Source organism: Parasteatoda tepidariorum, chromosome 6, assembly GCF_982258835.1.
Source record: "Parasteatoda tepidariorum strain Cologne lab strain chromosome 6, Ptep-v5.0, whole genome shotgun sequence".
Lineage (NCBI taxonomy): Eukaryota > Metazoa > Arthropoda > Arachnida > Araneae > Theridiidae > Parasteatoda > Parasteatoda tepidariorum.
Window position 1 is genome coordinate 72,607,062 of NC_141760.1, and position 15,875 is coordinate 72,622,936.

Here is a 15,875-nt window from a genome sequence, read left to right on the forward strand (position 1 = left end):
TGGATCAAGTATTGGCACAAGCAAGCCTTCCTAAAGGACTTTCTTGCGTGGAACCAACCCGTGATCCGTCTACCACTGTGGATATTGGTTGGTGCTAGCCGGTCACCACTGGGATTCAAAACTGGGGAAAGCTCTACCCCTTAACTACCGCTGCTCGAAGCGCTTGGCTGTTAATATTATATATAATTATAAGCTTGATGATCATTGGTACATTTTCGATAAAAATATTATCAGAAATTAACAATTGTAGCTCACACTGCCTAAGTTCCAATCCTGTTACTTATCCACTTTGACAACAATTCTGGCGTAAAAAAACGGAAGTAAATAATCACTTGTGCACTGCATGAGGTCACTACTTATTTGTCTTTCGACTTCAATTATTTCTATCGAGTTTATAATAACACTGAAGATCGGTTATATTATTATTAGTAAATAACTCTCGTTTTTTGTGACTCTTTTTCCTACTTCCCTGTTATTTTATTCAAAGAAGATGGTTTATTTCCCAAAATACACTCAGCAATGTTTTGCCATAGCTTACGTTGTGACACTTTTTCCTCCTCTCCTGTTACGAAACCTAGTAAATATGTTCGAGAATTTAATATTGACATTTATCAAAACGTAGGATCGTAAAATTTCGAGCAAGAAATTTAAAGTATGGATAATATCTACCTAAATATATCTGGCATATTTTGTTGAAGGAAGAAAAAAAATAGTTCACACACCATAAACTTTTAAATTCTATCGTTTTTTTTGTAGCTTCATAAAAGGCACGTTTATAAACTCCCCAAGATCTCTTTTTCCCATCTTTTTATTCTCTCTCAAAAAAGGTGAAACCATACTCAATGGATCTTTTGTAGTCAAATCCGTATTCCGTTACAGATAACAACTAGCAAGTCGACTAAAATTGATGACTTCTGGAGCGGGGAATTTCAACAATCAAAAGAGCTAAGCCGGTCGGATTAAAAGTGGATCCTCCGGTTACCAGTGGCACTGACCTACAGACCTGATGACAGAAAGAAAGTTGACATTTTATACTTTTTTTGGGACTTTTTAAAGCGAGCCCACTTTGCCTGTCCTAGTTATGCACAAAAACCTATGATTATTTCTTTGATGAAATGTCTTGAATGGGCCTTAGTTTATGGAGTGTCACTTGGATTGCGAGTGGGCCGGCAGTCATTCACATTTTCGGAAGTGACTAAGTCCTCCCAGGGGTGGTGTTAAATGACACTTGATGAGTCATACTTTTTGAAGGTCCTCCTTTGATTCATTTTACTGCCTCTCTCTCTGATAACCAAGAATTTTATGTTACGAGACATAAATATAAAATTAGTTGTAATATTCTTGAAAGTTAGCCAATGGTCAGTAGACTCTAATGACTTAGCAGGGGTCTGTCCAGACATTTTGTGAAAGGTCTGTTTTTTTGTAAAATAGTGAAAAAATTACTCGTAATTTGTGAATATAAAATAAACGTTAAGTCACATTCTTTCTACCAGGGTCCGCTCTTGTGAATTTGTGCAAATAGGGTTCGTTATTGCAAAAAAAAACTTTTTCAAGGAGTTTTTAAATTGTAACGACATACAAGATTATGCTCAATACTGTAAAATTATAATTTAAAAAAATTACATTTTAAAAAATAAACAGCAATTGCAGCTACTAAATTAGCGATGCAACATATAAATACTTGGTATTTAGCCTATACTGCTGAACGCAGAATATTCATTTCGGACGAATAAAGGAAGAAGCGTCTGCCGAAGACAAAATTTAATTCGTTTACAAGTCTCCCCCCCCCCCCCCTTATTCGATTAACAGAACAATAATGAAGATAAACAAATTTGTGAAGGGTCCGATTGAAAGATAAACTATTTTGTGAAGGGTCCGTTTTTAAGTTGAAATATTCTGTGAAGGGTCCGTTTTTATGAAAAGATATTTTGAAGGGTCCGTTAACGGACCCAAATTTCTTCTAAACCGATCCCTGCTTAGTAACCACTTTCTTCTAAAATCTAATGAGTCGGTGACCGATATCGCTAAGAAGTCCTTTTCATTTTGACAAGCTTTTTTTTCTGCTTTGATTAAATTTTCTTCAAAAAAAAAAAAATCGTGTCAGAAATAAACTACGGGTATAAAAAGTTAATTCAACATTAAAAATAGTATAAATGTGTGACAAACTTTAGTTAGACTTACTGGCTTTAAAGAACGTTATGTAAAAATATTTGGGGAGGTAAAATACGTTTAAAACTTCGAAATAAGTGAATTGTTAAAGAACGAATCTTTCCTAATTTATGGATTCTGAAGGATCAAAATTTTGAATGATGGCATTGGACATTTTAATGAAAATTCTGTTTTTCGGGTTCTCTTTCTATATTGATGTACTTTTACATTAAACGATTTTTTAAAAAAGAGGATTAAAAAAAAAAAAAAAAACAAAGAAAGAAATGGAATTTTTTTTCCCCTACATTTTTCTTCTTCTTTTCTTTATGGGGAAACTTTAGGCTGTAAATTGTCATTTGCACTAATCTGAGAAGTTTTTCTCAATAGTAATTTAAATGGTGTTTTCATGCCTCAGTCTGATTCATTTTATAAAATTCTGTAAAAAATGTTTAATTCATCACGATAAAATGTGTTCAATTTATGTAATAAATGATGTTACCCCTTTAACCTGTTATCTGGGTATGACAAAATATTTCCTCATGCTCTAGCTGCTTTTTGTCATGGAAGTTACTTGAGGTTTAATAATATTACTTATAACTAAAAAGAGAAAAAAAAGACCCCATTGTGAAACGAGTTGGAACAATAGTTTATTTCCCAGTTAACAGATTAAGAACTTTTTAAAGCATCTAAGAAATTTTTAAAATATCTTTTTAGATCTAAACTAGGGTGAGAAATTTTTAATTCAATAAAGCATATAAAAAAAATTTAATGGCTGAAAAAAAAATCTTGTATTGATTTACTGTAATCATTTCTCAGAAATTTCGCTGACCTTCTCTTCCAAAAAAATATCTATAATGAAGGATTAGTTTGTGTGTCTCTAATAACTCTAGAATTCGGATAGTGTGTAAAAGGGAAAATCTTAGTTTCCGTTCAAAAATTTTAATTAGGTCATTGAGGAGAGAAATTTAAAAAACAGAATTTTCTCATTGATTAAGAGTTGACGTCGTTGATCTAAATGAAACTGCAGTCAATTGTTGATAGGACCAGTGATATTTGCTTGATTACAACTCTCAGTAATCAAAAAAAAGAAGTTTATTACTACTATCTCTTTCATATTTAATTATTTTTTTCTTCATTATGTCAGACATACTCAATGATCATCGTAGGGACACGGTGGCTTGGGGAATAGAGCACTCACCTCCCAATGTGATGACTCGGATTCGGATCCCAGTTTTGGCTGTTTAAAGGGCCTTCAAAAGGGAACGACAAAAAATAGTTTATTTGTGGTAAAGGTTGGCTACGAGCAATAACATCATTCCAAAAGATAATGTTGTTGTTGTTCTTTTTTTTTCCATTTACTTCGCACTAGAGCTGCACAATGGGCTATTGGCGACGGTCTGGTGAAACATCCCTAAGGATGATCCGAAAACATGCCATCACAATTTTGATCCTCTGCAGAGGGGATGGCACCCCCGCTTCGGTAGCCCGTCGACCTGCACTCGAAGTCGAGCACTTTACGGTAGAACAGTTTAACGAGGACCAATACCGCACACCCTCGGTTCTTACGCAGACTGATCCAAGTGGTCACCCACCCGCACACTGACCGCAGCCAGTGATGCTTGACTTCGGTGATCTGCAGGGAACCGTGTCTTAACGATCAGTCCACTACGGGACCCAAAAGATAATGAATACAGCTAATTGTTTTATTATGATCCACTGGCAGTGACAAATAATAAGTAAAAAATCGTGATTTTTTTTAAACTTTAGTATGTTTGTATGTGTCTTTCGGTTTTATGCATGATTTCGTAGTGTTTTTCAGTGCTGACTTATTAATATTTTAATTTTTTTCCGCACCTTACAGAGAACGTGTATTCATCAGCATGTACCAAATAAAATATAGGGAACCGATTATCCAGAACGGTCGGGACCATCGTTATTCCGGATAACTGATTTTCCCCGTTTTCTGAATCGCTACAAAAAGCCGTTTTTTTATTGTGAAACCCAACTAAAAAAAATTGGAAATAATCTTAAAAATAAGAAAAAAAGATGAAGTAATACACTAATGATTATTTCCAAAATGATGGTAAGGTAAACATATATAAAAAAAAAGGGAAAAAAATCGTAAAATCTTACGAGGAAAAAAAAAAAAATTTTTTTTAAAAAATGGCGAAAAAATTTATTGATTTTCGTTCCGGTTTTTTGGTTTTCCGGTTTTCTGATTTCCGGATAACGGGTTCTGTACTGTACTTAATTCTAACTTCGGCGTGGAAAAAAAAAACTTCGGTCATAAAATAATGAAAATCCCAACTTTTTAAACTTTCCTGAACTTTTTGTGGTAATTACGATTAGGACACCCATTTTTCTTATTTTAATTTAGCCTTCTTAGCTTCGTGACTACTACAATTTTCTTTTTGCTCTCAACCCTGTTAATAGTAGGTTTGCTTAATTTTTACTTTTCTAAAAGCAAAACCGAAACTATTGGAATGAATTGCTGAGTCTAGTGTGGAATTGGTGCGTGAAATCATTTTAGTGTATACATAACCTTGACACACGTTCGTCTGCCGCTTTAGTCAGAATTACTTTTTAAAAAAAAAATCTATGGCAAAACGCCAAATTAAATGCTCACCGATTTTTCTGGATTTCGGCCAATGACTTTTGTTTTTTCGTAATTCATGGACTGATTTATGCTTTTTAATCTACTTCGGAACTTTCGTATTCTTAAGAAAAGTTTGAATTCTTATAAGTTAGAAATGAAAAAGATTATTTCGTGATTTCAATTTTTTTTCTTTGAATCCTTAATATTTTATAAAAATACGTGACACTTGTTATATTCAACAACCAACATTCTTAACTTACTTATTGCTCGGTAATAAGAAAAAATTTACTATCTGTCAACGGATAAATCATAAAAATTGCTTGTATATACTGCTTGATTATTTGATTTGAAAAAAAAATTCTTAAAAACTTTAATAATGTTGTGGTGAATGTAGGATTTCAATTTTTTTGTTTTTCGGTTTTCGAAAATAGTTTTCCTTATATTGAAATGAAGTTACTTTATGCTTCTGAATGTTAACATGTCGTTGGCTAATTGAATAATCCGGCTCTTTACAATCAGCCGATGTCATTTTGAAATGTTCCAGGCAAATTGGAAAAGTCTTCAGCATTTTCTAATCAACATGTCACTTATTAGGTTTATTACAATGAGCCTATATGGCTTTAGCCTAAATGGAAAAACTAACTATCATTCATTGTTTAATTATTTGAGGTAGTTGGCATTTACAGTGAAAAGTGTAGGCTTATCGTAAATCAGTCTTATTAAAAGTTTATTGTAATAAGTCTAAATAAATTAAGTATATGTCATTCTCGGCGCTTTCCTAATTCCTAATTAGTTTAAAGGCAATGTAGGCTGATTGTAATAAGCCTTAAAAAATATAAGCCAAATTAGGAAATACTGCAGACTTCAAAATATCGGCGACATTTACTAAGTGCCGGATTTTTCAATAAGCCTATGACAACCAATATTAAGATACATGTTTCGTGCTAAATAATTTAAAATTTTTAAACTTTTTGGTTTTTAAAATGAGTAAATAAAAATCTCTGTATAAAAAGAGCTAAAAAATATTTAATTGATTAAATTCATCATTTGAATGCATTATTATCTTTATTTTGTGCAAAACATTTCTTTCTGTGTATTATAAAATATTAAACAAAAGTTTTGTTACTTTTTAAATTCGTTTTGCAAAACCTTTTATCGTTTAAATTAAACAGACCCTTAAAATATCGCAGAAAGATGCCCTTCACAAAGCATTTCGTTTAAAAAATATTGTCAATGCCGTCTTTAGTTCAAATTTAAAACCCAGTTTATTTATTAATAACTAATATTCTCTTACTTAAAAAAAATTTTAAGGGGAAAAAAAAAACAAGTTTTTTTTTATTTGCTCATTTTCACGAAATTATAAGTAGGTTTTGACCAATTTCATACTGGTGATAAGTGGATTTGATGATTTGGTTTGATCAGTTTATCTTTCTTTGTTTCGTCTTCGAGTTTTTTTTACTAGAACTGTGTTCTGCAGTCTTAACGCCACTAGTGACATTAAACTCATATTTTTTAACTTCCCCACTTTTCGAAGGAAAAAAGAAAAAAAAATTATAGTTATAATTGAAACTTCAAAAACAGATATTAAATATTTGTTTTTACTTAAGAAAAATCTATTTATAGAATAATGTGAAATACCTGGTGTGTATGAGCGTGTTTTCAAAAATACGACCAGGAAATGGAGACAATTTCACCCTGTTTTACAAAACCTATTGTTTCTGCATCCAAGCTTGTTTTGTGTACATTTTATTATTAAAATGAAATATAAATTTTTGCTTATATTTTTCTATTACTATAATAAAAGATAACTATTATTTATGCAAATTGCATAAATTTCTGTGATATTTAATTTCATTATGAATAAGTTACAGAATAAAAAAAATATTATGTTTTTATACATTATCATTTATTTATTTTACAGGTTTAATGCAAATTGCTTAAATTGCTGTGTTATTTAATTTCATTATGAATAAGTGACAGAATAAAAAAATTATGTTTTTATACATTATCATTTATTTGTTTTACAGGTTAATGCAAATTATAATGCAAATTGCATAAATTTCTGTGTTATTTAATTTCATTATGAATAAGTTACAGAATAAAAAAATTATGTTTTTATACATTATCATTTATTTATTTTAAAGGTTAATGCAAATTGCCTGCAAATTATTATGCAAATTGCATAAATTTCTGTGTTATTTAATTTCATTATGAATAAGTTGCAGAATAAAAAAAAATATGATGTTTTTATACATTATCATTTATTTATTTTGCAGCAGGTTAATGCAAATTGCATGCAAATTATTATGCAAATTACATAAATTTCTGTGTTATTTAATTTCATTATGAATAAGTTACAGAATAAAAAAATTATTATGTTTTTATACATTATCATTTATTTATTTTACAGGTTACCGAGGCTGGAGAATCCAACTTACCTGAGTGGCTACAGTATGACGAAGACTCTCAGACTTTCTCTGGCGTACCTTTATCAAAAGATATGGGACAATACTATATTAGTGTTAAAGCGATTGGATATTCACCTAGTAAGTGTTATTTTAATATGTTTCACTGGTTCGGCAAACTTGTTTAGTACGAGTTTAAGAGAGCTACTGGTTTATTCGGGAAAAAACAAAAGCAATGAGTAGGGAAACTTATATTAAAAAAAATTTAAAACTTGAAATAAGTTTTGAAAGAAAACAACAAAAGGAAATCTCATTTTTCTAAAAATATTATTTAAATAATTAAATTTCTATTTTGCATAAATTTAAACTGATATGCACAAATTTGTGAAGAATATAAATGAAAGGAATAAATGAACAAAAATTATCAAATAGTTTCTGAGTTATTTGATTTTAAAATGTCGCAGTATATTTTAAGTATTATTTGAAAACTATAATTATTAAAAATGATTTTTTGTATGGAATTTCCTTCTAATGAAAGCCTTTTATACTTGTGTGCAAACATTTTTAAACCGTTTAAAATATAGCGGAATACACAAAAAAAAAGTTTAATTAACTTTTGTCTGCTCTCCTGCATAAAGTAATGGAACAATATTTTTAAATACTCTGCACGTTCTGAGGGCAGGAATCAAGTAATCATTTAGTAACTGAAAATATCACCTGCACTAATTAATTAGCATATTTAAGGTCATTTGTGTTTTAGTAAGTGAAAATCTGATCATTAAACCAAAAGTTATTCAGGGAGTTATTTTGCTCATCGTCCAAAAAATAATTCTAGTCAAGACTGTCAAATAACATTATTAAATGTTTTATCCTAAAATTAAAGATTTTTAAAAATTATGATTTTTGCAACTTTTTTTAACCTTTTACATTTCTTATAGATAAATCTCCATCAGCAAAAGATGTGTTTTCCATTGAGGTTGTAGAAGATTCTTCAGAATCACGTTTAGGAGATAATGAAGGAATGATTGGCTCCTGTGCCAGCGGAGAAAGTCAAACTATTGCCAACTTAGTCTTAGATCTCAATTTAGATGAATTAAATATATCAGATAGATTGAGCACATTGAAAAAATTGTCATCCTTCCTCAACATGCCAGTAAAAAAATTTAAGCTACTACCAAAAACTGACGAGAACTCAGTGAACTTAAATGCTGTACTGGCTGGTCCAGGAAATGCAAAAACAATCACCAAAAAAGGGGCAGTTATAGAATGGAGAATCGGTTGCTCAATGTCGATTTCCACGGAGCAGAAAGCTATGATTACAAAGCTGGAAAATGCTGCAGCAGATGCAAGTCTTTCTAACGCAATCGGTTACCCTGTAATTGGATGGCATATTACCAATGTTTTCCCAAAAGTCTATTTTAGAGAAAAAAGGCAAGTTAATCGTGGTACACCGGTTCCTGGAGTTGTGCCAACTCAGTTGCCTCGGTTTACAGAAATCGATGAATTTGAAATAACTGATGATACTTTAATTCCAGAAACACGAATCATTCCAACAATGGCTTCTCCAACAATAATGCAACCATCACATCATCACAGACATGGTCATGGGGATTTCGGTATGGAAAGAGGCCATCATCATCACAACCTAATAGAATCACCAGCCCTTTTTACATCACCAACTTTATACAACCATCGCTTCCAAACCGCACATGTGACACCATTAGGAGCTACACCAGTCATTGTTCCTGTTAGACCTACAAAATATGTATCTACAACAACCTTAGTTGATGAATCTGTACCTGGACGTTACTATCCAGAAGAGCATACTCCATTGGGTGGACTAGTATCATCAATGATTATCCCTACACCTGTTATAGGCATAACAGATGCTTTACCCACTCAGACTTTTGTCTCATCGGTAGATTTAATGAGTTCTGAGATTAAGCCTACAAAGAGCCAGACAGTTGTAGAGAAAACTAAGAAACCACCTGGAACACCTAACTTTAAACCAACAATTGAAAAGAGAATGCAAAAATTGACCGTGATAGCAGGTAAAGTATGGAAATATCAAATACCTCACGATACATTTGTCGATATGGAAGATGGAGATACTCGTCACTTGAAACTTCTCTTCTTGACATCTGAACGAACTGCTGTCTCACCTACATCATGGATTCAGTTTGATCCTGTTAAACAAATGCTTTACGCTTTACCATTAGATGAACATATAGGCAAATATGAGTTTATATTGGAAGCAATGGATAACGAAGGCGCATCCACTAATGACAGACTTGATATTCATGTTTGGCAGCATCAATCTGCTCGAACCAAACATCACGAGTTCTCTGTTTCTCTTAAACTTAATAAATGGCAATATCCTATTACAATCGACTGGAATATTGAATTTGCAAAACGGCTGTCCGCTTATTTTGGTGATAAAAATGAAAGCAATATCGCTGTTCAAGCTGTGACGACAGAACCTCTTACAACAATTACTTGGTCTAATGATACTCTTCCCACTTATCCTTGTCCAAATGACGAAATAACAGATTTAACTAATAAATTAATTGATGAAAATTCCAACAAAATATCTGTTGCATTTATAAAGGCAATGGGACAAGATTTAAAAGTAGTTGATGCAAGTGTGAATTTTCTTGGTGTGTGCCGCACTCCAGTTTCAACCACTTCACCTACTCATACAAATTATGCACCTTTATTGCGTAATCCAATTGAACGAATCAATACGACAGTTGGTGAAATATTACGTTTCAGAATTCCAGACGATACGTTTTACGATTTTGAAGATGGTAGCACTAGATATCTCACTCTTACTTTCCTAACAATTGAAAATGTTCGCCCTCCTAAATCATCATGGGTGCAGTTTGATCATAAGTCTCAAGAGCTTTATGGACTACCTTTTGATGGTGATACTGGTAGACATGAATATCAGTTGGTAGCTATGGATAATAATGGCTTACAAATAAATGATGTTTTTGTCATTGAAGTTCATCCTCGCCCACCAAAGAAATGGAATGTTGAATTTAGTCTTCATATCGATCATGACTATGAAGAATTTAGCAAAGATATAAGTAAAAAAGTGCTAGTTGCTTGGAAATTGGCCAAACTGTATGATGATCCCGATCCTCGTTACATCACTATCGGATCTATCAGCAAAGGATCAGTTGTTTATGCCTGGACAAATAACACTCTACCTCATGACCCTTGCCCAAAACGAACTATCGATAAACTGGTAGAAAATATGATAAATGAAGATGGTACTTTATCATCTAAACTAACCGATGCTATGCTTCCAGAATTTAAGGTAATTAAAGCTGATGCCATGCCTTTAGGTATTTGCTTAGGTGAAGTCACTCCAACTTCTGTTACAATTCCACCTCCTCCAATAACAGAAGCAGCTGAGCCAGCCGTCACTACTGATGATGATATCTATATCACAACAATTATTCCAGCTGTAGTGATAGCAGTTATGTTAATAATTGCAGCCTTAGTTGCTTGCTTCCTGTATCGTAAGAAAAGAAAAGGAAAGATGACAATGCAGGATAACAATACTTTCATTGGAAATCGTGCACCTGTAATATTTGGTGATGAAATGGAGGAAAAACCTGATCCTGCCAAACCGCCGGTGATAATGCGTGAAGAAAAACCACCCCTAGCTCCTCCGGATTATTTAAGATCTTCTGTGAGCAGCAGAGATTCAACGCCACATCTTGATAGAGTAGAGCAGGCTAATATTAGGAATACAAATGCTGATCTCCATACGGATCCTTCCCCTCCATATCAACCACCCCCTCCTTTCACCACTAACAGAGACAGCAAGAACTCCAGACCTAAAGGCACTCCGACTTACAGGCAACCTCCACCATATATGCCTCCTGTACCACCTTAGTCTTTTTCAAATACCTTGCAGAGTGGGCTTTAATGTGCCTTCACCTGCCAAAGAAGGACTCCTTGTGTATTCTATCGTAAATGTTACGTTAATATCTGTTTAATGCCTGCTCTTCTCTCATGCAATGACTAAGAGCTTTGGAAGCAGAAAAAAAAAATTATTCTAATGCTGAAACTTGTGTTACAGAAATCTGAAATAACAGCATCTTGTTGAATCAGTGTTATGCTTTCTCAAATATTTGCAGAACAGAAGAAAGTTTGTGTTTTGTAATTGCATGTTTTGTGTGGCAATCTTTCATTTAAATGCCAATTTTTTAAAATATAGTATGAAGTTGTATATCAATTTGCAACGAAGATATACCTGTGAAAATTTTTATATTGTGCCTATTCTCAACGTTATTTATCAGTTATTTGAGTAGTAATAACAATTTCCTATATTAAAATCTGTAACAGTAAAATCTTTTTTTTTTTTTTTAATCATCTTTGCATGTTACATTCAATTTTCAATTCCTCTTGTTCATTTAAGATTTTGCCTTTAAAGAAGCGTGCTGCTGAACATTTAATGGCTAGGATCGTTTAAATTTGAAAAATTTTTGATAAGGAAACAGTGAAAGTTTAATAAATAAAAGTGACTTTTCTTTTAAAATAATATTTTGCATCGGTCCCCTCACCCCATGTTATAATATTAAATATTATAAAATTTAAAAAAGGATGGCAAGATAAATAAAATTGCTGTAATAATTAAAATAAGGTGGTATCAAAATTTTAAACAATTCTTGATTTTAAAGCAAGCTGTTTGTGTGTGATAAAATTACAAAATTGAAAGTCAGCAGTGAGGTCACAACTTAGCATTTAAGTTAGTTTTTTATACACTTGCATTTTTTTAATAAGTTATTGGCTCGCACCCATTCAAAAATTGATCTGTAAACTTATGATGGTCTTATATAATAAATAATTTTCAGTAGTTTAATTAAATAACAAATCTAGTCAAAGTAATTTCTTAAGATTCAAGTTTTCTCAAATCATCCTGAATCACATGTTATCGGCAGCTGTTATCTGATTATTGTTCACACTATTAAACCTGATATTTTGTACGATTTAATATAGTTTATTGTACTTAAATGATTTTCATTCTTTAAGAAATTGTACAGAAACCAATTTAAAATCAAAATTTAAAAACATATCTGTTTAAATCAAGACATAAGTTTATTCAATCAAGTAATGTTTTTGTAAAATGTTTCAATGCATTTTTTTTTTCCATGTAAAATATTTCTGTGTGTATTTCAATGGCTTTAGTGTAATTTCATTTTCACTCATCTATTTTTCTATGTAGTTGTTATGCATTAAGTCTAATATTTAAGCATACATACCATGTTTCAATTTGTTTTGTTATAATCTTTCTATAACTGTAGCTCATATTTTTACTAACACTAAATTAAAAAATATTACATATCTAACAAACTAATATTAATATATTGTTGCTCTATATTATTTAAAGGATTTCATTGTTCTTAATAAGATAGACTTGTTTCATTGAAGAAGCGGTGCTAACAGTTTCTATTTATTATAATTTATTTAACAATTTTTTTCATTGTCTTATAAATTTATCATCTGTTTTTTCATAGATGCCAACTATTAGGCTAGAACTTACTTTACTCAATGCAAAATACAATGTTAATAAATATTTTGTCTTCCAATAAATAGTGCAACTAACTGTAATAATAAATTTCCACGTAAATTTAGAACACTCTTTGTTTTAACCCTTTATATTCATTGTTTACTCCAATTTTAACTTTACACCAATCTAAAAGCATAATAAAATTTAAATTTAAATAATTTATTTTCAATCAGATTGTCATGTTTTTACTTTATCATTCTAATTTAACATTACTCTTTTAATCGATCTGGAAAAACAATTAGGTTTCGAAATTGTCACAAAAATTAAACTCTTTTTATTCACAAATTCATTCATTTTGTGTTGAATAATTTATGTCTAAAAAAAAAAAATTAATATCCATCCTAAATATATTTTAACAGCCTACCCTACTCAATATGCTAGAAAAATTGGTCTTACTCTTGTATATCTAAAGCATGCATAACATACATAATATCATTATTTTTTCAAATATTTTTTTCCTCCTTAAACTTTTGACATTTATATCATAAATTGAGAACTTATTTTTTTAAAATATTTATTCATGTTTTGTATTTTATTTTACTAAAAGATATCCTTCAGTTTTCCATTACTTGTCGCTTACATATTCCATATTTCTTTATTCCTTAAATCGGAGTATAAAAGTTGGAAGTTCTAAGTTGGCATCTAGTTTTAGTTATATAAGGATATAATATGTAAATGAAAGTTCGATTTTTTTTCTTCATTACATTAAATTTTACAAGCATTTAAATGCATTTAGTTTGCTTTATTTTGGCAAATAAATAATTAGTTGAATTATTTATGGAACATACTCAATATTTGCTATGTACCTAATTTGGTTGATAAATATTAACTTTTTCAAACAATACACTCTGTAAGTTACTTAAAATTGTATGTGTTGTATATGAAAGCTATATTTGTTTTTTTTAAATAAATTTTAAATTTGATTGATGTTCTAAATGCAATTTGATGTTTTTATATATTGTTAGCAATTAAAATTATTTTTTTCAGAATATGTATTAATTTCAATGATATGTTTTATGACAGAAATATGTGTCACAAATGGTAGAAAAAATTATTTCAAGCTTATTTTTTAATGCATTGTTTTTATTTTGTTTTATAAAATATGTCATAAATCATATTTATTTTGTGTAAGCCTAAAATGATATTTCATTGCTCACATATCGGTTTATTTTTAGTTACTTAATGTTCCATTAATGATTGTAAGCATTTTTTTTTCTATTTATGTTGTGAAATTATTAATGTATGTTGTGAATTGTCCTGGAAAATTTAAGAAACGATGGAAAGTGTATTAGAGCAATAGGATTTATCAGTTAGGAATTCAGTTAGATTTCCTAGCAGGAAATATTTAAATTTTTACTTCTGATTGTGAAGTGTTTAAAATGTTTCAACAAAGTGACCTAAGTCAGTGTGATTCAGTTGTGTTAATAAAATAAAATAAACATTTTCAATAAATGAAGTTGTATATATATTCCAATTACAACAATACACATTTAAATCCTAATGGTAAATCTAACTTTGAGGAATGCTGCTGTGGTATTTATATGCAAGAGGTGGGAAATATTTAACTCTTAAAATTTTTTTTATTTATTTTTATAACCGTCGTTGAACAGCCGACCCAAATTTTGGGTTTACCTTTTCTAATGCCTTGTAATTTTGAACCCAATCCAGAAGACAAGGGAACTCCTGGATCAAGTATTGAGAGAAATCTTGCCTTCATGGAGGACATTTTGATTGAACTAACCCGCATTTGCGTTACATGGAGATGAAGACCACGAGAACCTCCGAAGGTTAGCCTGACGGCAAAGGGACTCTAACACGTGATTCGTCTACCTCTGAGGATATTTCACATCAGCACTGTGGTCAGTGCAAGCCGGATGCGGATTCGTATCGACCAGCCGTTGGTTGGATTCGAACCCGGTTCACCTCGTTGGAAGGCGAACGCTCTATCAAGGCTCTAACTATTGTCAAAATTTTTTTGTCGTTGATCAAAGTTTCGAAAAAAAATCTTGGTTTTAAAAACTTTAGAAATAATACTTTTAAAAATGCATATAATAAAATTATTTAAATATCCCATTATAAAATTAACTATCTAGTAAAATGAATTAATGTTAATTTTAAGAAAAAACGTGCATACTTTTTAGTTATACATATATAAATGAAATTAGTAAAGTTAAATAATTAGAGAGGGTATTTTTCTTAACGAAAACTTTTTCTTCTAAAAAACAGTATGAAAGATAAACAATATAGAAAAGCAGTTCTATTAATAGTACAATAATAAAAATTCTAAATAACAGTTCTGATACTACTGAAATTGAATACATGTGAAGGAAAGTATTTTATTACCACTCCCTTGCCCATAATATATGTAAACTTATAAACAAAGATTTCATATTATTAAAATGATGAACAGGTTTAAGCTGTTTCAAAATTTACACAAAAATGATAACTGGTTACACATTAAAAAATAATTTATTTTACTCAAATCAGGATTTTAATCAAGTTGATATAAATCAGCAAATTTTTGCTTTTAACTAATTGTTCTTTTTAAAAAAGTATTTTTTAAAATACTGCCTTTCAATTACAGGAAGGACACTTTGAGGGAACATATTTTTCTTTCCACAGCACTCCTCTATGGACGACTTAACAAAATTAAATTGTTAAATTAATTTTTAATAAAATCCTAAAATATAAAAAAAGCTTTAACTAAAAGTTAATAAACTTTTTTTGTTGAATGGGGAATTCTGAGAAATTTTCTGTAAACAATATTGTTGCCTGGTAGATATAGATTTTTTGAATTATTAAATTAAAACCAAAATATTTCTAGAATAAAAACCAACAGGAAAACATAAGATAATACGTAAAACATAAGATAAGAAATAAATAATTATCCAAACAGGTTAGGATAACTAAAATGTTTCAAAAATATTTGTCATACAAAAATAAAGGTGTACATCAGATTTCTTGTATGTTAAGTTAGAGAATATCGAAATATATTATATTTTTTGTCCCATTGCAAATAAATAATAATCTAAACTAATACAGGATGGAATAACTGTAAAATAATGTTACAAAAATATTTATCATTCAAAAATAAAGGTGTACATTAGATTTCATGTATGTTAAGTCAGAGAATATCGAAATA

The 15,875-nt window shown here is 30.5% G+C and overlaps 1 protein-coding gene across 2 annotated transcripts in view; it reads left to right on the plus strand.

Annotated features, from left to right (window-relative positions):
• The window catches only part of LOC107454341 (dystroglycan 1), a 110,746-nt gene extending 96,561 nt beyond the window's left edge, over positions 1-14,185 (plus strand). For both annotated transcript variants that reach the window (XM_016071502.5, XM_043039131.3), the window contains 2 exons: positions 7,155-7,290; positions 8,088-14,185. In XM_016071502.5, the coding sequence (XP_015926988.2) occupies positions 7,155-7,290; positions 8,088-11,056 (3,105 nt within the window). In that variant the 3' untranslated portion in view covers positions 11,057-14,185. The remainder of the gene's footprint in view (positions 1-7,154; positions 7,291-8,087) is intronic.
• The last annotated feature ends 1,690 nt before the right edge of the window (positions 14,186-15,875 follow it).